The following is a 22,222-nucleotide window of genomic DNA, read 5'->3' on the forward strand; positions in this document are numbered from 1 at the left end:
CGGCAGTCAGCCAGCAGGACCATTACCTGAGCAGACATGGGGGGCCTCCTTGCTGCTTGCAAATTTTCCAAGCCGCATTTCCATTGAGTTAGCACTTACACAGGGAGGGGAGAGGCGTTCTTGCATGAATAATAAAACCAGCATCCTTCTGTCCATCAGATGAGATAAAAAGCCCCTAGGGACACAGAGGAAGACAACATTATTATACAGGTCACCAATAGGTTATTCTACAATCCTCCCGTATGTGGCTTCACTCCCCGATGCTGGTAGCACCGGCTGCAGCAGGGGACTGTGTCCCTTGTGCAGGGCAGCAGGGATGGGGTGGCCAGGGCAGGGTCAGCTCCAGTGTGGGGTAACAGTCCAGCAGCTACAGTCAGCGTCATTGTGCATGGCAAAAATAATAACACCACTGAGTGAGCCAAGCCACCCGAAATCTGCTCTCGGGATACCCCTGTCATCTCTATCCCCCTTTTCCAGGGATGATCTTGCCTGGATGGCTAAAGTGGTGGCAGCTGGGATGGGACATCAAGGACATAGTGGCTGGGAAGAACAGTGAGAACCTTCCAGTCATTGTGGTCCTTCTCACATGCTCCTGGAGTGTGAGCTCCCCTGCCACACCAGATGCACCAGGAGCCGGAGGGCAAACGTGCTTGGTGGGGTGCAAGACCATTCTGTACTGCACGGTGAAAACTGGGGTCATGTGGGGCTAGGACAAGCTTGGGGCTTTCTGCAGGCATGGAGGCATCCCTGCTGTCGGCTGGTGGCCGTGGGGCCATGGCAGGAGCCATCCAACACATGGGACTTCTCTGGCTGTGGGCGAATCTGGGACACAAGTGCCTGCTTGCCCCACTGTGGGGTTTCCTGCTCGAATCACTCAGACCCTGGCTTCATCCCAGTGTGAAAAATTTGCCTGATGTCACAGCTAGGTTGCTTATCCCGCCTGCCAGCTCGGATTAGATCCTGTGGTTTGTGTCAGATCAGATTTTGGAAGGTTTATTTCACACTGGTGGTGTGCTGCACTTACGGGCACAAAGGTGGCAGTGGGGGAAGAAGGAACAGGGCAGAGAGATTTCCTGAGAAAAATGTATTTATTTCTCTTTTCCCTTCCCTTCCCTTCCCTTCCCTTCCCTTCCCTTCCCTTCCCTTCCCTTCCCTTCCCTTCCCTTCCCTGCCCTGCCCTGCCCTGCCCTGCCCTGCCCTGCCCTGCCCTGCCCTTCCCTGCCCTTCCCTGCCCCCTATATATGCTATAAGTGTATGGTGGTACAGTTATTCATATGTAAGATTTCAGAGATCTGGCTCAGGAGTTTATCCTAATTAAAAGAACATTCATTTCAGCTAAGAGCTAACAGTCTCTGACTGTTTCCAGCTCCTCACTTCTGCGCTAGGGTAGTAGTGGGTGGGCCACTCCATAGGTCCCACCAAGAGGCATCTCTCCATACTGTCAGTATATTTACTGTTTGACTCCTTAGGATTGTGGCAGTTAGCAGGCTTCCCAGGGATGGATGTCTGGCTTTGCTAACATTGAAATTATTATTTTCCTCACCTCTTTCTTTTTTTCTGAAACAATATGTAGGCTGGGTCTCTGTAACTACTTGGCAGCGGAGCAGAGGGGGAGATGCTGTCTCACTATGATCATAGTTAATAAAGTTTCTGTCTCACCTGTCCTTAATTGGTTATTACACACTTGGAGTCCCCAGATTGTCTGACAAGGGACAATCTGAGCCCTCTGCACTGATGACACCACCTCTGTCACAGCATTACACCATCAGGAAAGCCTCAGGGGACAACAGGGACCTCACTGTGGTGTGGTCAGGAGATCTCCCATGATTGTATCTCGGTTGCTCAAGAGCAACCACCTCTCCAGTTGAGCTCTGCTGGTTTCTTACCCAGCAGAGGGGATGGGAAGGATCCCAGCCACTGCCTGAGCTCCCACGGAGCATCCCCACTAAGTGCACTCAGGCGGTGACCCCAGCAGCACTGCCAACCCAACTCACCAACGCACAAAACAACCAATTCCAGGTAGCATCCAGCTGGAAAGGGGTCTGTTTTGTAAACTCTAACTTGCCATGGAACTGTTGAGGTGGAAAGCAATCAAGCAGCAGTCATGGTTCTCACGATCCAGGGAGGATTTACATTGCACTGGCAGCATGATCGGTGATTTTTTTAACAAACAGGTCTTCAAAGGATGTACTTGCCAAGCGTCAAAATATTCCTCAGTGTTATTAAGGCCTTTTAGCAGCTGTAATTGAACTGTGAAGCAACCTGATGCAGGCAAAGGACCACACAGCTGGAAATTTGTGCTGCAAAAGCACCATTTTATGGCTGTTAAACTGTTGGCCCCTCTCTGTTGTGAAGCTGTTAAACAAACACAGCCCTTGGCTCACACCACATGCCGGTGAGGCGCAGTGTTTTGGCAGGAGTGGGCTGACAGCAACAGGGGCTTCAAAGGAGCCAGCAAGAAATAGAATTAAGGAGAGAAGGAAAATTCAGGTGAAGATGTGTGTTGGCCATCAGAGCCCCGTGGCAGGAGAAGGTGGACTTGGAAACAGAGTGTGTAGGTTCACATGGAGTTTGCATCCTCCTCTGGTTTAGCATGGTCTGTGATTGCCATGCATATGTGGATCCTATGCATCCTACTGCTGTCACAGCCAGTGGTCAGTAGACCCTTAAATCACCCTCTCGCAGGAAGGTGATGTTCTAGGGAAGCCTAAATGTGGAAGGTTTGGATGATATTGGTAGCTTTGAATGGGGAAATGAATGTCCCAGGAGGACAGGCCGCATGCTGCAGGCTGCGTAACCTTTGCCACATATCACTATATGTTGAAGCAAGCTCCGTTAGGGCCAGTAGATGCTCCAAGAGCAGCCCCAGCCTGGCAAACACAAGTTGAGCCCTTTTCCTAATGGAGACATGGCAAATCCACAGGGAAGAACTAAAAAGATTGCTGAGCTGAGTGCTCAAAAATGCCAAGAAATGGGGAAAATCTCCACAAAATAAGAAGGTTCCTGTCTATTTCTTTATTATTTCCTTCCATTCTGTTCTAATGGTCAGTGTGTATTCCTCTGGTTCAGCAGCTGATCTTAGGAGGCAGGAATGTCTGGTCCTGCTGTGGGGATGTGCAGTGGGATCCAGCAGTGCTGCCTGCAGCTGCCTGTCCACGACAGGCTGTCCAGAGGCTGCTTCCCTGAGCTGTTTTTCTGGGTCAGAAGAACATCAGTGACTTTTTATCATTAGGAGAGCACCAGGCAGAGGTGGACAGGGTGGTCATCCCAGGTTGGTTGGGGCTGTTGCCCTGTCCAATGGTCCTACCCTCCAGTGATACTCCAGCTCCTGAAGCTTCCCAAGAAATTTTGTCCTGGCAAGAGCAGTTCTTTCATGACTATCATATGTTAGGGTTTACCCAATACCCAGACCGCGTGTGTTATGCTGTTTGCCAAATATTGACTGTGAGGGGCTTTCCATTGCTACCAGACAGAGTAAAGAGAACTAGAGAAGTTGTGGCTCTCACAATGGCAATAAAAAAGGAAACTGTGGTAGCATCACCAGCCTTGCTTGCAGCATTTCCTCCCATTTTTTTCCATGAAAGCTCTACATTCTGGAGTCCAGTTTCTGTACTTTCTGGTTTTTTTAATATAACTTGTCAGCCATGAAGGGAAGTTGCAAGACTTGACTCCAAACAGTTGGAAAGCAACGAGCCAAGTAGCAAGAACTGGTGTTGGATGTGTCTTCATTCAGGTGGTGGTTTGTGTGGTTGCACAACCCGACCTTCTTTCAGACGCGCTCACTGATGCGTGCCCATGCCTTAGTCCTGCCAAGTATCTGCAAAGAAATGGCTCAGTGTTAATAGGAAGAAGCTAATGGGACATTTTCCACCTAGAGCTAGAAAAAATGCTTGTGGGTTTGCTTCCCAATGATTTGGGTGATCCATTTGGAGACAATGGACTAGCAAATTATTGCCACTGCCTGGTAAATTTTACCAGGTTTTCGCCCTCCCTGATGGATGCAGCTCTGCTGTGTGCTTTTTTTCCCCCATCTAAAAGCAGCCGTTTTGATGAGAAGTGGGTGAGTGTCTCCTGGATGAAGCCAAAATCTGCCAGTCTGGCACGTCCTCTTGCTAAGCAATTTGCTGCTCCACTGCATTCAGAAGATTGCACTGAAGTTGCTTTCCTGGCACGGGGAGCTAGTTTGAGAATTAGCGCAAAACTAATTTGGTTACAAATCACAAAGATGCTAACAAAAGCTATTTTTAAGCCTTTGAGAAGTACAGTGTGAATCAGATCATTCAGGAGTTTCTTACCCTTGTTTCAGCCACCAAATTTTCCAAAATTGTGGGATCCTGGTGCAGCTGACTGGCTGAGATCTAGAACATGCCCATCACCAATATGCAAAGCCTCACAGGACTGTGGTCACCTCCGGGGGAGCATCATGGAGGTCCCAGCACACTGCTCATCTTGCTGCCTCTCTTGGGTTACTAAAGATGTTTGTGGCTGTTTGTTCTTCCTTCTTAGGGACATCATGTGCTTCCACATGACCCAGCCTCTCACAATCATATGAACCCCAAAACTGGTGATTTAAACAAAACAAAAAAAAAACCAATAAGGTAAACCTCATTAAAAACCCAAATGTCCACATCTGGGGCAGAACAGTGGAGACCTCATCCCTTCCCTTGGCATCCTCTGGTGCAAACAGAGGTCTGTGTCAGGCAGTGCAGGAGCGCTGGTGGTAACGCACATCATCCATGTGGGCTGTATCCAGCCCATGCTGTTCATGCGCCTCTTGGACCTTCACTGCCTTAAAAGGCAGCCTGAACAAACTCAGATGTTTTAAGGACTAAGCTTAGATATATTCCTTCCCCTCCATATGCCATGAGAGCTGAGCCCTCTGCAAGGCAGCATCGCTCTGCAATGGGGAGCAGCTCAAAGTTGTCCCTCACCCCATGCATCCCTCCGGCAGCCACTGGGATGCTCATGCAGAGCGCACCCCCAATTCTTCTTGATTCTCTGTGTAACATAAGTTGTAGCATTTGGCACATTCTTGTTGTGGCTATTCCCCCTCCTGTGGGAGCTTCCAACTGCATTTGGCATGGGGAGAGCAGAGGGGCCGCAGCTCCCAGTGCCAGGGATGATGGTTGACATTTATCTTGCCAGTTTCCTTCAAACACCATAAGCCCCTGAGTCCGTTCCCCAGGTGGTTTGGCCGGGGGCTGCCGTCAGCAGTGCTTGGAAGAATCGATGATAACCTTTTCCTTTTCTAAGGAGTTTCCTGCATGCTGGGGAGCAGGAGATGCTGAAAAACAAATGAAGCTTGGATTCTCCATGGGTCTCCCTGGCATCATTCCTGATATTTAAAAGACCAAACCCATTCCCCATTGGTTTTATTAGCCTTTCTATCCTGGCATTTAAACAGAGATGAGATTGGCGTGGTTGGTGTCTGCAGACACAGGCTGTGATGCTCTCAGGGGTTTCTCTGAAGGGCAGGATACCCAGGGTGCTCTGTCTGAAGTGTCAGAGCTCCTCTGAGCCGCTGGAAGGCATTTCGGCACTGCAGCTGCCAGTAACGTCACCCCACAGATTATCTCACATCCAGGAGGGAAGGGTATTTGGGTCCTGGTAGTGTGGCTGGGCTGTAGGGTAGTAGCAAGGTTGCTCTAAGCCTCAAGACTAGCCCTTCTTGGGGTCCTCTTAAGCTACCATGATATTTTGGTATATAATTCTCCCAGATAACGAGTGGGATTTGAGCACTGAACTGATGAACTGAGCTGAGTCTGTGCCGTCTATGCCCCTCTTGCAGGGATGTCCTGAGCAGCATCCCAGAGCATCCTGGGGCAGCGGGGTGTCATGTCCATCTGTGTCACCTTCTGCCTGGCCAGGGTTTCTTGGCCCTCGTGACTTGAGTAACGGGGTTCATGCTTCCTCTCTTCTTGGTTTCAGGCATGGAAGAAACGCTGGTTTGTCCTGCGCAGCGGTCGGATGAGTGGTGACCCCGATGTCCTGGAGTACTACAAAAATGACCACTCCAAGAAACCTTTGCGTGTGATCAACCTCAATTTCTGCGAGCAAGTGGACGCAGGCCTGACCTTCAACAAGAAGGAACTGCAAGACAGCTACATCTTTGACATCAAGACCACTGACAGGACCTTCTACCTGGTGGCTGAGACCGAGGACGACATGAACAAATGGGTTCGCAGCATCTGCCAGATCTGTGGCTTCAACCAGTCCGAGGAGAACACAGGTACCGTGAGAGCCATGTCTGTGGCCAAGAGCATCTCCTGTCCTGTCCTCCAAGTGGGGCCTGGCTCCTTTTTCAGATCAGACCTGTGGGAGGGGGGTGCAGCCCGCCATGAGGCTGGGAGGACTGGTGTGGGAAATGGACAGACATGTGGGAAACATCCATGAAGCTTTCCTAACTTGACATCTGAAGCAGAGCAGGCTTTGCCCCTGTGAGCCACCTAATTCATTTTCCATCCCATAACTGTAGACCTCTGAGTCTCTCATAAGAAGCTGATGGGGTCTGGGGACTTTTGTAGCTGCAGCCTGTGTCCTCATCCATCACCAAAGTCCCTTTGAGAGTTGTGGGAACCAGCAGTGAAAATCCCCCTTGTTCAGAAGTTTCAATCCCTTGGTGGAGTGGTGGAGAAGCTTTACTGGGACCATGTCCCTCCCTGCTTTCCATTGTACCCACTGCTGACAAGCTCTCATGTGAAGGACAGACACGTCCTCCCCACCAACATCCCCATCTCCTCCAGGGACCTGCTGGGAAAATTCTCGGAGGGTAGAAGAAAACACTGGATGGTTTTGCGCAGCAGTGAGACCTGTTCCACCAGTCGTGCTCAACCACCCAAGCTCAGCTGCGCTTTGGCAAGCCTCTGCGGCGAGCACTGGTGAGCTGCCTCTGCTTCCCCAGCACCACGAGGGGTCACATAAATCCCAAGTGAGACAGGATGGGGGGTGAGCATGGGGTGCAGTGCTGCAGTCACCTGCCAGTCCCATTACACCTAGTAGCATCATCTTTGCTTCGTCTTATCCATGGTCCAGTCCCATGCTCTGTCTACATAAAACTCCCTAAAACAACGTCCAGCTTGAATCTGTTCTGGTCCCTCGCAGAGCAGCTGCCATCCGCGGGAGCTGAAACCCTGCCAAGAGCTTGTCAGGCAGGACAGCAAACAAAGCATCACAGCAGCGCGAATGCGATCTTTGCTGACTGACGCATGAAACAGGACGTCACCTTGGCAATGGGTGTACAAGTGGTAGAAAGGGTCCTTGATAACGCCACCAGTGCGGTCTTTCAGGGAAAGGTCAGGCTAAATAAATTACATCCCGTTCCGATGTCAGCAGTGCCATCCTTGAGGTTCAGCGAAATCGTTCAGGCCCCTTTTTTAAGAGCTGGTTTGTTGCAGGATTTTCCATTTTGCGTGCGTTCAGCTGGGGCAACTGTTTTTCTTCCCATTTAGTAAAATGAGCTTTCAGCCCAGCGGCAGCAGGATCGATACGGGACTTCAGTGAAATATAAATCTGGGCAGCAAAAGGAAAAGCAATCTCCCGCTTGCAAGTACATTTGTCCCAAAGGGCACATAGGGCTCGTCAGGCTGCAGAGATCCGAGCGCTATTCCCTGCAGGATCATGGAGTGACATCAGCAAAAGAGGAACAAAAATCCCTATTTGTAACAAAATCACAGCTCGTTAATGCTGTAGGGAAAGTACCCACTTGAAACAGTACCCAGCTGCCAAAGTATGATTTTCTGAGTAAGCCAAGAAAAAGCCTGCAATGGTGAACACAGCAGATGTGTCCAGATGCCACAGAAAAAAAGGGAGCATGAATTATTCAGGGATGTTGCTTCGCTTTGGTGCTCGCCGAAGCAGTGACCCCACTCTCACCTTTCCTTCACCGTCCCTGCTAAGTAAAGGCAGATAAATCATTGATTTCCCAAAGTAGATAATGCTTGTTTGAAGGACCCATGGCCCAAGGCTGGGCAGAGAGGTCGAGGGATCGTTGCATCATGATCGGTGTCAGGAGTCTTGTCCATCTTGGCATGCATAAGCCCATCACCCATCCTTCATGATGGATCAGCTGGAGGGAGAAATAAAATTCATAGCAATATTTGTAACTGCTATGCTCCCTCTTCATCACCTCCTTGAAGCCATGGGTTGATGGACAGGAGAAGACGAGGAGTTTGCTTGATATTAAGACAGCTCCAGGGTAAAAATAGAGCTTGGGACATCTGGCATTTCTTAGACTTTCACCCCCTCATCCTCAAGCCTCTGTGCCTTGTTGTGGCCTCTGCCTTGGAGAATGAATGAGTCAGTAATTGGATGCACCAAAAAGGGGAGTAAAAGCTAACCATCGTGGGCAAGAATAGCTCCATGCTAGTTGTAACAATTAATTAACTAAACCTCCTTTTCCCAGCGGACAGCCAGCATGGCAGAACAAGATCAGAAACTACTGGGGAAGCCGCTGTGCGCATTCTTCTCGTTGCACTTGTTCTTGAGTGCGTGACTGCTTTATACTGACCCAAAAGACTTGCTGGGTCTGGCCCCAAAGCCGGGCTGTTCCCGCTGGCTTATATTCACACCCTGGCCAGGGAAATGCTCCATCACCAGCAGTGGCATTTACTACAGCTTCCATCACGTGCTGAATTACCTCCTGCTTGAAGGGATGCCCTGCATCAGCTGAGCCTGAGCCACTGGCCACAAGTTTGCTTTTAACCCACCAGTGGTGGAGGAAAAACTCATTAGCTTTGGGGGTAGTTTCGGTAAAAACCTATTTCACCGGCTCCCCGAGATGGTAGGGAAAAGACAGGTTTTCAGTGGCTTTTTAGCATGATTTACTGAGCAAATGGGCAACTCAAAAGCAGCTGCACAAGGCAAAGCAAACTGGCTGCAAACCCTCTGCACTGACCTCTGCCTGGGTGCTGCCCATGCTCCCAAAAGGTGAAAAAAATTAAAAAGCCAAATGAATTTATACCCTTTGATACTTCTTTCTGTTTGCAGCTCAAGGGGAGAGTGTAAATTTTCTGTCGCTTGGTTTTCACATTAGTCCTTCATGTCCTGTCTAGACTGGTGGACCCTAAGGATTAAGAAACAGGCTGGAGTTTAGGGCGGTTTAACGTCATGCTGCGGTTAGCTGTTGGTTTAGCTGATCGCTGGCTGCGTTATACATCTGGTTTGTCGCAAGGAAGCCCATTTCAGCCTCAGGACCCAAATGTCAGTGAAGTGGAGGGTACTGCCGGCTGCCCCGGTGCTCCACAACGCTGCCACCGGTGGCTTTGTTCCCTGTCCCGACCTGAAAATAATTGCAGACCAGCACAATTACATCTGCGGAAAGAAGGGAAATTAAATTGACTCTGAAGTGTTTACCCAGACTGCTGCAGAGTTCTTTGTTTCTGTTAACACCTATTTACTTGGAGAGCTAATTACTATTTCTAAACGACCAAAGCCTTGCAGGATCCCAGCTCCTCCATGGGTCCGAGGAAAGCAATGGTGCTCATGGAAAGTAGGTTTGCTCCTGACTCAGCACTGCTTTTACACTGCAATTTGCTCTGCTGCCACCTCGGCTGACCAAATACGATGGGGCGAGACCTGCCGGGGACACTGAGCCACAGGCTAGGGGAGAAACGCAGGCATGTGCGTATTTCAAACCATCTGCATTTTCCCTGCCCTAGTGGGCAGACAGCCAGAGCTCAGCTGTGAACTGGATTTTCTCATATGCTTTGTTTGTTGGAGTTAAAAAAAATTACTAGATCCCACTAAACATATCTGGTGTGCCATTAACGCTTTCTGGAGCTGATGCTTCAGCCTAAACCCCACCTTGTCCCATTCCCGATATAACAGAAGTGCAGCTATGGCAGCATATAATTTAATTTCTCATGAAGCAATGTGTCCTTGCAGGGCTCCTGTGCACAGGTTAGTTGTTTCAGAGCAGTAGATACCTTTATTAACTCTATCCCAATTTACTGTGCCACCCCCAGCACCTCCCTCCAGCTCTTCGATGGGACTGGGGCTGTCTCAGCGGCTTGGATTCATGGGTGCTGAGCAAACTCCCAGTGGAGTTTAAGAACTTAGTCATGCACCGCTGTGCTAGAGGTTTAACCCAGCCATAGAAGCAAGGAAGAGAGTATCTGTGGGTAAATAAATGTCCTTGCTCTGAGCTAAAGGCTCCTGGTACTTGGAGAGAGTGAGCAGGGCGTGGGAAAAGGATGGTGCTGGGCTCCTGCCCCGATGGGTTGTGTCTGGCAGCAGTGGACTTTCCCACCCAGCCCAGGCATGTCGTCTTCATTTTTTTTCATCTGGGACTTTATTTCTTTTATTTACTTCTCTGCTTTCTGCCAGGGGGCTGCGCCAGGGTGGTCCCAGGCTCCGGCTCGCTCCCTGCTCTATCTTCAAGGCTCAGCGCTAGTGTTTTGCATCGCAGTGGGGATCGATCCCCAGCAATCCCAAGGCTTTTACTGTCTCGACGAATGCAAGTCAGGGCGATGCATTAATGTTTAATGGAGAGCTGAGTGTCTCTTCTTCCTTCTTCAACTCCAGCACAGTTTGTGGGATCAGCCGCCGGACACAAGAACTTTCTGCTCACATTGATGAGAACTTATATGCCCCATGTGCATCGTCTCCATTAGGGATCTCTTTGGCTTGATGCTGCCCCAGACCCTCCACCAATTGCCCCGTTCCATCACACGAGAGCAAATCTGTTGATTCAGTGCCCCCTTGAATGCTTTCGCTGGCGGTCCTGTGTGGGTGGCTGACTGGTTGCTCCCTAACCTGCTGCCTGCTCACACAGGCTGCCTGCAAGCCTGTGCTACGAGCCCATATGGCTGCTCTTTCTCCCTCCTTGCTTCTCACCCAAAAACATGTTGGTCCCAGCATCAGGGTCCCAGCGATGCCTCCAGCCCCACTGATTCCTTGCAGGCAGGTTTGCTTGGGTGCTTTCTGAGCAAAGGGAGTTTGAGGTGGGCTGGAGAAAAAACAGCAGAAAGATACCCCTGAAGACTTGTTGGGAGCTGCCCAAAAGCTCAGCAAAGAAGCTGCGGGTAGCAAGACCAGAGTAAAAACATACATTTGCACATTGTACACCACTTACCTCTCCCAAACAGCCCCAAATCACTGGTGTTCTCCGTCCCAGCATGCAGGAGTGGGGCACTGGGGAGCCCATGCAAGATGATGGCCCTGGGGCAGCCCCTGCGTTCCTGCTGCCTCTCCCATGGCCAGGCAGAACCGAAGCAGAGGGGAAACACTGATGACTGCCACAAGACCAGGTACTTCCTTGCTGTTGTGCCCGGCACACACCTCCTTCCTTCCCTGCTCACACCCTGGAGGAGTTACAAGCCCAGTACCATTCTGGGAAGCGTGCCAGGGACTGAAAAATGGTGGCAAGGAGGGAGATTTGGGGGTGACCTTGTGTCCCTGAAAGCACCCGGTCCCTGATGCGCTTGGTTTGCGTGTCTGCAGGCAGCTCTGCCACCTAAGGGCAGTCGAGCAGGCAGCCCCTCGTGGAGCCCTGTGCAGTCAAGCTGGGCCAGGACTTGACTCTTCAGCTTCTGTTGACGCAAGTCAGTTGGTCTCAGCTTCATCTTTAAGCTGTGGTATGGGTTGTACTTGGGTATGAGCCCACTTGGAGGCCGGTCTGTTCCCCAGTAGACAATATGACACTATGACAAGCGATGAGCAAGATTACGGTTGAGTTTGACCCACGGGGTGGATGGGGCAGATCTGGTTGGGTTCTCTCCATGTATCCCACCTTCCCATGTCTCATTCGCCTACCTGAAGATCTGATGTTCCCTAGCCCCGTATGGGACTTGGAGTTGGCCTGTGTTGGAACAGCCTGTGTGGAGTCCTTGAGCCTTGAGCCCTTTGCTTTCACCCAATGTCCTTTTCCTGATGTAGCCTTTTCCTGAGTGTTCCCATCAATACTTTCTGCGCTCAGCATCATCGAGCTCTGTCTTTTAAAACACAAGATGTCACATCTAGACCCACCGGTTGCACATCTCGAGGGCATTTGGATCAGTCCCACCCATCCTTCTCTACCATATTTTGGATATTCCTAACAAAGGAAACATCTATGTCTGCAGATTTACTCTGAGAGGACAAATGCACATGTCATGTCTCAGCCTCAGGCTTGACCCAGCCTCACTGGAATGGGTGGTGGAGACCCATCAACCCCAACTGACTTTGCACCAGGCTCATGGTTGAATTTCAGGTGCCTGCGAACGCCTCCTTGCCTGAGTACCAGTTCATCCTTTAGTCATCCTGCCTCTTTAAATTTGTTCCAAACTTCCCTGACCCTGGTTTTCCTGCTCCACAAACAGCAAGTTATTTTAAGGTCTGACACTGTTCAGCTTTTATTTCAGTGTAAACAATACTGGAGATGGAGTGGTCTTGGCACAAAGGAGCAGCTTGAGAACAGTTAAGTGCCTGCTGCCTTTTTACCACCCCCCCCACCCCCTTTTTCCTCTCTTTCCCTTTGGAGATGAGCTAGTTCAGGGGCTAATGAGTCTGCTGAAGAGCAGAGAGCCACTAACAACCTGGAATTTGCTTCCTAGAAGACAGAAACAGGAGACATAGAGATTGCTGATCTCTACCAACTGGTCAGGGTCTCCTTGCTGTGATTCCCCTGGCATTTTGGAAAGGGAACCCATGCTGTTGAGAGTGAGATGTGTGCTGGTAGTTATAATCTGTCCAGTTTGGAGGAGTATATGGAAAAAGATGTCTAAAATTAGGTGAATCATCTGCACCCTGAAAGTGCTGGTTTCTTTCCCTCGGCTCTCCAGGGAACCAGGACTGATGAGCTCAGGTGGACACATCCACTTTTTAGACTCCTAAAACTCTGCTGAGATGAATCCCAGGATTCATCTCAGATCACTGTCAAGACCTTTGAGATATTTGGATCTTCAAATGGTGTCATTTGTCATCATTTCATTTATGATGAGCATCAACCCCTACTATTCTTCCATACCTTATTCTTGCTGTACTCAGTTCTTCATCAGGCTGTGGTACCAGAAGCTTTGCAGGACCAAAGCCAACCTGCACTGCTCTGATAGTCACTGTCCTTAACACTATATATACAGACACTTAATAATTGAAAAAGTAGACTTCTAGCCCATCTGAGTGCCAAGAAAAGGACTGAAGCAAGGATGCAGAGGGCTTTAGAAACCAGAAAGCAATAGAAAAGGTCTTTAGGTGTCTACACAATCAGAAAGCCAAGCTTCTGGCTTCAGGGGGTCTAATGCAATTGAATGTTAGGTTTGCAATGCTGAATCAGTGTTTTCTGCAGAGTTTGGGATTTGGAAATCCAGCAATTTTTAGGATTTTTTCATTTAGATGGTTTATTGTAGCTGTGGAAATTTTGGAGAGGTGGGACTAAAAAAATCCAGAAGATATGTCAGTGTTAAGTTTGCAAACCCATTACTCTGGCATCCCAGAGAGACCCCTAGGAGATACTTGTTTGCTGAGCCCCCTTTAACTGTACCCAGCACTGATGGGAACCGGCAGGGGATGCAACTGTATGTGGGAGCACTGGGTTTATAGGCAGAGAATACTCATCTCGCTGCAAATAATAAAACCATCAACCAGCAAAAAAGAAAATTTATGCTCAGCTTTCAAAAAAGACCAAGGGCCAAATACTCCAGTTCCTCTAGACTGTTTCCCAGCTGGCGCTCAGCACAAGGGTATCCGACTGGCCTCTTCTGAAGATAAATACGGAGCTGGAGAACTGGGGCCTTTGGGGAAAATCCTGCCCTTTCCTGGCCAAAGTCCCACTGGGTTTGTTGAGCTGAGGCTGGGATTTGAGCTGGGAGGGAAGGAAGAAATGTGAGGTTCAAGAGGTTTGGGCATTTTTTTAGAGCAAAAAGCATTGCCCAGCTTTTCCAGCACAGGTTTCCCAGCGGAGATTAGCAGGCTGCGTTTGTACATCTCAGACCTGCCCAGGGCTGTCTGCTGGGCCAGGTACCCAGAATCAGAAACCCATTTAAAATAATTCTTTGGTTTATAATTGTCTTTTATCACAACGAGCCCTGTGCGTGTCAGGTCAGCCCCATTAGTTTAATGGGCACTGAGGAATTTTTAGGATGACTTACTGACCGTGGAAAAATGAGTGTAGTGGACGGTATCAGCATCACATCAAAAAGCAAAACAACGCAAAGCCTTTGGAAACAAAAACAGCTGATGGGCTTGGAGCAAAGGGACTGGCGAAGCAGCGCTGTCTGAGCAAAACCAAGGGAGGGAGGGAGGCATTCTGTGTGTCTGCCAGCTGGGAGAAAACTCGCAGTCAGATTTGCCTGCATTTCTATTTCCGAGAGGGGTCCTGGGGCTGTTTTAGCCTGTGTGCCTCAGCTGTGCCGCGCTGGGGTTCATGGGGCTGTACCCCGTGGCTCAGGCATCGGGGCGGGATGCAGATCTGCAGGCAATGCCCAACACGTAGGCGCCGGGCTGGGAAACATGATGGACATAGGACCCCAAAACCTGTGTGTGAGCAAGTTGGAGGACAAGGGCGAAAATCACAGTGACCATTGTGGCAGATCATTTCAAGCTGTTTTTCACAGCATGAATGGTTTTTTTCCCTCCCAAGCCACCATATTTCCCCTTTTCTTTCTTCCATATATTTCACATTGTTCCCTCTAAACCTTTGATAGGGGCCATGGTTTATACACCCCGAGTGCTGCTTTGCAAAACCTGATAAAAGCCAGGACAGATGTAGACTGTCATCTCGCACACCCCAATGCCTGTTTGTGTAACGGTTTGTATTGGTTTGTATTTCCAATTAAAACGCAGCCTGAGTAAAGGGAAAGCTTTCTAAAGCCTTTAAAGCCTCTGAGTGAAGGCGCACAGAGCAGGAAGGAGCCGTGAAGCTGTTGATTGCTGTGAACTTTCCATGACACCACTCAGGGTTTGTTTCCAGTCTGATTTTTATTTATGAATGCAGTAGCATTTATTACTGATTTTATCTGTAAAGATAACACTTCTTCCCTAGATGGTTTCTACGCTTCAGTTATAATTACTGCCTGCTTCTCAAACATACTTCTGCATTATTTAGTGTGGTACAGTGTCAGAGCTGTAATGCCAGCGATTTATTACTTGCACTGTGGGGTTACACCTGATCCAGGGATGCCCCATGTGTGCCCTGGCCGCATCCTGGTTCCCTCCAGGAAGGCTGACAACATCTCTGAGGGTCCTTCATGGTGCAGACACAGCCGAGAAACCAGTCTTCTGGCTATGCTAGGTGCTGCACAAGCTGAGCACAGAGGCAGCCTCTGCTCGAAGGGATCCATCATTGAGGCACAGCATAAACATGTTGATGCACCTTTTCTTCTACCTGTAGCCATCTGCTGCCAGAGGCGGCTTGGTGATGGCACCTGTTCCCTCAAAGCTGGGAATGGTCTTAAAAAGGACACTTGGCCACAACTTGCAAAACTTGAAAAATGAGACTGTTCAGGAAAATGAGATGTCATTTATCTTTCCTGTTCCCCCATTGCTCCCAGTCTGCTGCTTCTCTCTCTGGGAGTCAGACCTAGGAGGGGGCTACAGTTTCCACCAAGCATCCAAGGAGCAGCTTAATTTTGGTCCATGCTTACGATCACTTTAAGCCACAGAGAATGAAGCAAATACTTTCAGTTAAGCCTGAAAACAAACAAACAAACACCCCAGCCCAAGACAACTTGAGTCTTCATCCTTGGAGATACTCAAAACCCAACTGGACATAGTCCCGAGCTGCTGTAGTTGCCCCTAGTTGGAGCAGGCAGTTGGACTAGACCATCTCCAGAGATCCTTTCTATCCAAATATTCTGTGATTTTTGTGAACTTACGCTGCAGGGATATACCAGACTTCAGAGTGTGGTGAGGAGCTGAGATACCTCAGCAATCCCAGCAGGTAAAACTGGAGTTGTTCCCTGTTGGCATGACCAGGAAGGTGGGAGTGCAGAGGATGTGTTGAGATATTGCCTTGTCTGAGTCCATATCACAACATATTGTGTGATACCCCTTGGCTCTGGGTACGTACAGCCTCATCTTTTCTTACCCTTTTTGCTCTGTGTGATGTCCCTCATAGTCCTCCAGCTGTTCCACGGCAGGTGGTGAAGCTGTGGCACGTCTCAGCCCTTACCAGGGATTCAGTTTCCTTTCATACTTACTGGGTCGTTGTCACATGCTGAGGAATGTGTCTGACTCGTTTGCACCTTGGATTGACTACCACCCTTTATATCTATTTATTAGGATGGAAAATAACATTTCACCTCAAAAATTCCATCATGTGTTCTTTCAGCGCCACATGACCAAATCCCATCCTGGCCAACACAGCTGCTCCTTGCCAATTTTTGGTATGATTGCCTTCCATCATTTTCCTGCCAAATACATAAACTGCCCCTGTTCTTGTATGCTGTTGCTTTTGAAAGTAAGCTGGAGTTGAGTGACTCATTGCATTTGGGTGTTGGGTTTTTTTTGTATTTTTGTTTTTGTTGGGTTTTTTTTGTAACTGACAACAAATCTTTTTGAAATGTTGGGCAGGCATCCGGGCACTGGGGCACTTCTGAATACTTCATCACATGTAAAAGCGTGGTGCATGGCTATTGCACCACCTGTGCTCCATCCTCACCTCTGTCTCACAGCAGATCACCTGCCTTGCCAAGCACCACCTTGTCTGACATTGCTATCTGTGTAAACCATTCCCTCGAGCCTGCATATACTTTGCACGGGCTCAACCTTGATGTAAAGCCTTTATGATGGTAATTATTTTTGCTGGGTTGCCATAACGGTTCACATTGCTCTCAAATGAGTCATGATGAAGTCTTTCAAATACCCACTTGAAATCCATAAATTTCATGATGAGTCTTTTTGCTAGTTGGCGGTTGCTTTGATGATTAGTGTTAGGGTCAAAACCCGGTCAACAGATGATCTTCCAGGTGAACATGCTGCCTTCTGCTCTTGAGATTTGTCTGGAAAAAAATTCTGATAGACAAGACTTGGTCTTTCCTGGAGAGCACTGTGGTGTCTCTTCAGTCTTTACATTTTTATTTTTTTTAAGTATCTCAATCTCAATTTCTTGACACCTGTAGCTTTTCTTCATCCCCAAACTCATTCTGTGAGTCTAAGAACAGGGATGGATTTGTGATGTTCACTTGAAGCTCTTCCATGCTTTTACATGTTTATTACAGATTTTAAATACCATTGTATCTGTTCTTTGGCATCAATGTAACTTCTTCTGAGAGTCTGAGATCCTGCTGGCTTTTCTGTGATGCTCCAGAAACTCACTTCCACCGTTTCTGCTACCTTTAAGAAGAACTCAGAGTATGGTCTTACAAATGCTCTCAATTTCTTTGGCACATTGCTGGAAGGACCACCCTGTCCTCTGCCTGCCGCTAATATTTTTATGCAGAAAAGTCCACGATGCCCTAGCTCTGGACAAACAGTGCTTCTTGCAGTAAAAAAATCCACCAACTTATCTCGGTCATGAGAAGACACACTGCTGTCTGGTGTCTCCTGGTGCAGTTTGCAGGGAAGCCCAGCCCTGTGTTCACAGACCTGTATGACACAGAGTGGTTTGTTTTACAGATAAAGTGGCTTAAAGAATTAATACTGCCATGAGTGCAAGAATGCCCTCAGTTGTATTAGATAAGTTAAAATAGTTGCTTTAATAAGGTTTATGAATGGTGGAGTGAGGCACAAATCAGTTTTCCCTGCAGGTGTGTTGTTGCATGAGTGATCCCTGTGAAGTTCTCAGCTGTCTCTGAGGTATTTGGAGATGGAAAGCTGGAGCAGGGTGGTCCGGTCTGGTAATTTCTGTGTTCCTGTGGTCGTAGCCAAAATCCATTATATCATGGTTTATTCCTCCCAGCATCTGCTGAGAGAAGTGGACCCCATGCACTGCATATCTGTCATCAAACCACTTTTCATCCCCTGGGTGAAGGACTCAGTGATGAGAGGGGCACCAGGTACTGGATCTCATCCAAATCCATTTCAACAGCCAAATACACCAAGTTTGAACATGGGTCATCAAGGTAATTAGAAAAAAAATTATATATTGCATTCCTGTGAGGAAGGAAGAGTTCTCAGCAGCTGCACATATGGAATCCGAGCAAGCCGGTGCTGGGGGAACTGCCTTTGCAGCCAGTAGAGCGGGTGACGAGCCCATCACAAACGCCACTTCAGAGTTGGTAAAAATTCAGCGTGTTCAGTTTTCTGTCACTGGAATTCATTTTCATCTGCTTTCAGCATCGATTTTGATTCACACCTTTTCATTCTGAATTTAAATGAATTTCAGAAAAAAATCGAGAGTTCCGCTCAGAATTGCACTTTCACATCTAAAAAGCACATGATAATGATGATCTTTGGCTAAAGAAGGGCGGTCCACCCCCAAAAATCAATCCACTCTGATAATTAATAGAAACACCTTGACCTTCTCCCCTTTTATTTAAAATTCACTTTTATCTTCTAAACATTTCTTGTAATTTCTGGCTGCAAGCGATCCCTTGACAAGCTCCTGTTTTGATTAAATGGCTTTTTCCAGCTGGAGGATGTCAGAACATTTTCAGCTGGCCCTAAGCCAAGCATGAAGCATGGGTGATGCACTGGGCAAGAACTGATGCAGATTTTGGTCTGGGTGCTGGTACCATCTGTGTCGTGTGCAAGGATGGGTGCAGCCGCAAGGGTGAGAACGTAATCTGGTTCTTCTGGGTTTTAAGGATGGGCTCGCCGCACTTTGTGAGCCACCTTTGAGCAAGGAAGAGGAGGGTGAGGAGATGCTGAATAAGCCCATGGGATGGTTCCCAACCCATGAGAGAGCATCAGGGCAGAGAAGGTTTGCTTCAGTCTTCAGATGCCAAAGGATGTTTTGTTCCTGAGTCAGGGGATGAGGAATGCCGAAATCCAAAAATATTACCCTCAAGGAGATTGTGATAAATGTGCCTTGCCTGAGTCTCCTGAGGACCAAGCTCTACATTACGCTCCATTGCCCCACTAAACCCAGCTCTGCTGCTGCTGTGCATTAAAAATAACCATAAAACCAGCCCATGTTTTAGCGCACAAGGTTCAAACAGCAACATCCACGCTGGGAGCCTGCCCCGCTGCTCAGTGCAGAAATATCCAGCAGGGAGAGATTTGCTTGTCCGTGACTAGACATGACAGGGAGATGGAGGGTGTCCAGGTGGAAACAGTCATGCACAGAAATAAGAAATGCAAGAGCATAATGTGGAGCTGAACTGATGGTGACCAAAGTCCAGAGGGATGTTAAACCCAGCAGGATTCCAGACTCCAGCCAACCCGGCATCTCCTTTAACCACTTCCAGCTCTTCCTTGGGATGGTCCCGGAGGGGTACGACCCATGGTGGGTGGGGGACACGGGGACAGGGCTGGGGCTGATCCTAACCCAAAGGCGCTGGTGGGGGAGGCTGCCAGCTCCATGTTTCTAAGCACGAATACCACACTAACGTATTGCTGCGCTGTTTCAGCCCACGCCACTTCTTGCCTTTGGCACAAGCCGTGCTCCCCAGTCCCTGCCAAACCAGTACAGATGTTTTAACACCCACCGGAGCCCAGATAATTATAAACAGAGCTGAGAGACTGGTCGGGGCTGTTTTCATTGCCTGAACTCTCAGCCGCTCTCAAGCAAAACGCCTCCCACTTTCTGACATTGCTTTCAAAGACATTTTTGAGAGCTGCATTGCTAATACAAGTTTTATTAGGGGAGCACCGAGAAACCCCAACCTGGATGAGGATCACACCGTGCCCGCTGACATAACAGTGACCACTGAGTGAAGCAAGTGCAGGGAAGATGATTGGAGCAGCTGGGAAAATATTTTCGTGGGAAATCAGAGCTGGTTTCTAACCCATAGCTTTCCAGACATGGCATTGCAAAGCTCAGCTCATTTTCAAATGGGTTTGGGGAGTGTTTTCACTGGGTGAAAATCTGGCCAGTGATCAGCTGGTGGGCACTGGCCAGAGGATGCTGCAGGTTCTTCCCATCCTAGATCCTCATGGGAGACAGTGCCCATCATGGTGAGCGTGTGAGCAGAGCAGGCGAGATGAAGGAGGGAGCAGTATCTCCTGCTTTAACGAAGGAAAGCCAGAAGCAATCACCCTTTTCCTGGTCTGTGCTTGTACAACCCCAGGATGCAGGAGCCTGGCCCACGGTCAGGAGCTGCATTCCCTCAGGCCATTTGCAAACAGCCAGGTTTGAGTTTAACAGATGAGAACAGATTTAGCATGAACGAAACCAGTTGTCAGATGCAACTCCCCAGGGGCCACTTAGAAAGTATCTGGAGGACCAAGAAGACCTCCTCAGGCTTCACATCTACATGAACCTCATATCTCCTCACCCTTTTTCCATCAGGGTGCTTTGGGGTCCTCCTGGATCTGCAGGTTCATTTCGTCCTTGCATTCATTGTCACAGTTGATAACCGGTTGGGTGGAAGATGGCTGGCACAAGTCCATCGACCCTGGTGGGCTCAAGCTGTCTTCATAGCACTCCCCTCAATCCCTGCCATGAACTTCCTCGTTCACCATCCCAGCCATGAAGATTTTCATCTGACATTATTCCAGTTCGTTTCCGGTTGCTGTGGAGACCAATTTAAATGAAACTCTACTATTTTGAAAGAGAATATGATTCTAAGTAATTTGCGATGCAAGGTCCCATGCTAATAGCATTAGCATATTATTTGATTATGGCGATGTGTAGGGAATAAATTCCAAGTCCTTTTGCCATCATTGCATCTTAAAAGAAGGGGAAGAGAAAATCCTCCAGGTTTTAGCTGATACTGAAGACCTTTACTGCGCGTGAACTCATGATTTCTGAATGCATAAAGCTTGTGGGGGTCACAGGCATTTTTAACCTCATGGCAATGAGAATAGCTCCCTGGAAAGGACCTTTTCTTTCTCTGTTTCCATTGAGCACTGTTAATACACTGCCTAATGGGCAGGTTTTTAATGATCAGTAAGAGATCCAGGATGGATTTTTGAACTGTTTGCATTTTTGCTGGAGTGCTGGTGCGGCAGAGCCCAGCTAGAGATCAGCTGTGCAAGGTGCAGTCCTCCCGTCGCTTGCGGAGATTTTTCTTTCTGCGTTTTGTGCTCAACATCTTAGGAATTATTTTGCCTTCAGGACTTCTTTAGACGATTCTGGTATGTGGACAGAGTATGCCCATACCCCTATATGAAAAAAAAATAATTGCATGGAAAACCTTTGCAGAGAGGCTTGTTTTGAGAGTAAAGGTTGCAGAGATGGAAAAGGGAGAGCTGAACTTCCAGCAAGAAAAAAAAAACCAAGCCAAACTTTTTTTTTTTTTTTTTTTTTTGAGTCTCTATCCCTAAGGGCATGTTTTCTTCTAGGGCTGAAATGACCCTTGCTCGAAGTGACCCCTGGGCTGCTTTACTCACCGGTTCAGGGACTTGGTATTGCAGCCATGAGGGTTAATGACTTTTTTTGCCTCCTTTTTCAGCTTTTGCAGCTGATGTTACCCCATCTGAGCATGCCGGGCTGACCTGAAGCTGTATGGGAAATTCAGGGCTCTACCACAACCCCCATCTCCATCTTCCCCCCTACCCCGTGCCCAGCACCCACCCCCCTTTCCTTTTAACCCTTTGCCTAGAATGCTACCTGAGGAGCAAAAAGTAACATTAATCCCAGTTAGAGGAGGGAAAAACGGGGCCAAATGCCCGCTGTTTGGTCCCATGCATGGGTGCAAATGCAGCTGCAAAGAAGGGGGCTCTGAGAGGGGAAATCTGGGGATCCTCCTTCACTCCCCATCACTGCCCTGCTGAGCGATGGTGAAGCAGACCCTGAACAGTGCTACTGTTTTATTGACTCCCCTGCAAACTGGGAGTTATAATGTTTCTCCCCCAAGGTAAGGAGGATCGAAATAAATTACTTCTGTAAAGAGCTGGGAATGGCAGTTCTTCTATAATACGAAGTGCAAATATTTGGGCCTCTTGCATGCTCCCTTGAATAGAAATGGTACTAAATCATGCATAAGTAAAACGGGTTCACATTTTCTCCTAGTGAAAGTTTTCCTCTGCTCTCCTGGAGCATTAAAGACCTACGTTCCCGTCACCATAAAAAGGGCTATAAAATTTAAAGCAAGCCGTTAAGAAGCCCTGGCTGGGATTAGGTTGGGATTCATCCTTTCTCCTTCTCCATCCCTGCTAAGTGAGGCGTGCACACGTGTTTGCTCAAGCAAGGAAAGACACCCGCATACTGCTTGCAGTGAACAATAAGGGGGAGAAGAAGGAATTTGTTCAGGATCTAAAACCA

At 48.5% G+C, this 22,222-nt stretch overlaps 1 protein-coding gene across 2 annotated transcripts in view; it reads left to right on the top strand.

The window, feature by feature from the left end:
- Window positions 1–22,222, top strand: part of GAB2 (GRB2 associated binding protein 2) — a 102,044-nt gene that overhangs the window by 49,458 nt on the left and 30,364 nt on the right. For both annotated transcript variants that reach the window (XR_008746752.1, XM_055801276.1), the window contains exon 2: window positions 5,929–6,229. Coding sequence is in view for 1 of the 2 variants with exons in the window: in XM_055801276.1 (XP_055657251.1) it covers window positions 5,929–6,229 (301 nt within the window). In the remaining variant the exon portion in view is untranslated. The remainder of the gene's footprint in view (window positions 1–5,928; window positions 6,230–22,222) is intronic.

Source organism: Falco peregrinus, chromosome 4 (assembly GCF_023634155.1).
Source record: "Falco peregrinus isolate bFalPer1 chromosome 4, bFalPer1.pri, whole genome shotgun sequence".
Taxonomy (NCBI): Eukaryota; Metazoa; Chordata; class Aves; order Falconiformes; family Falconidae; genus Falco; species Falco peregrinus.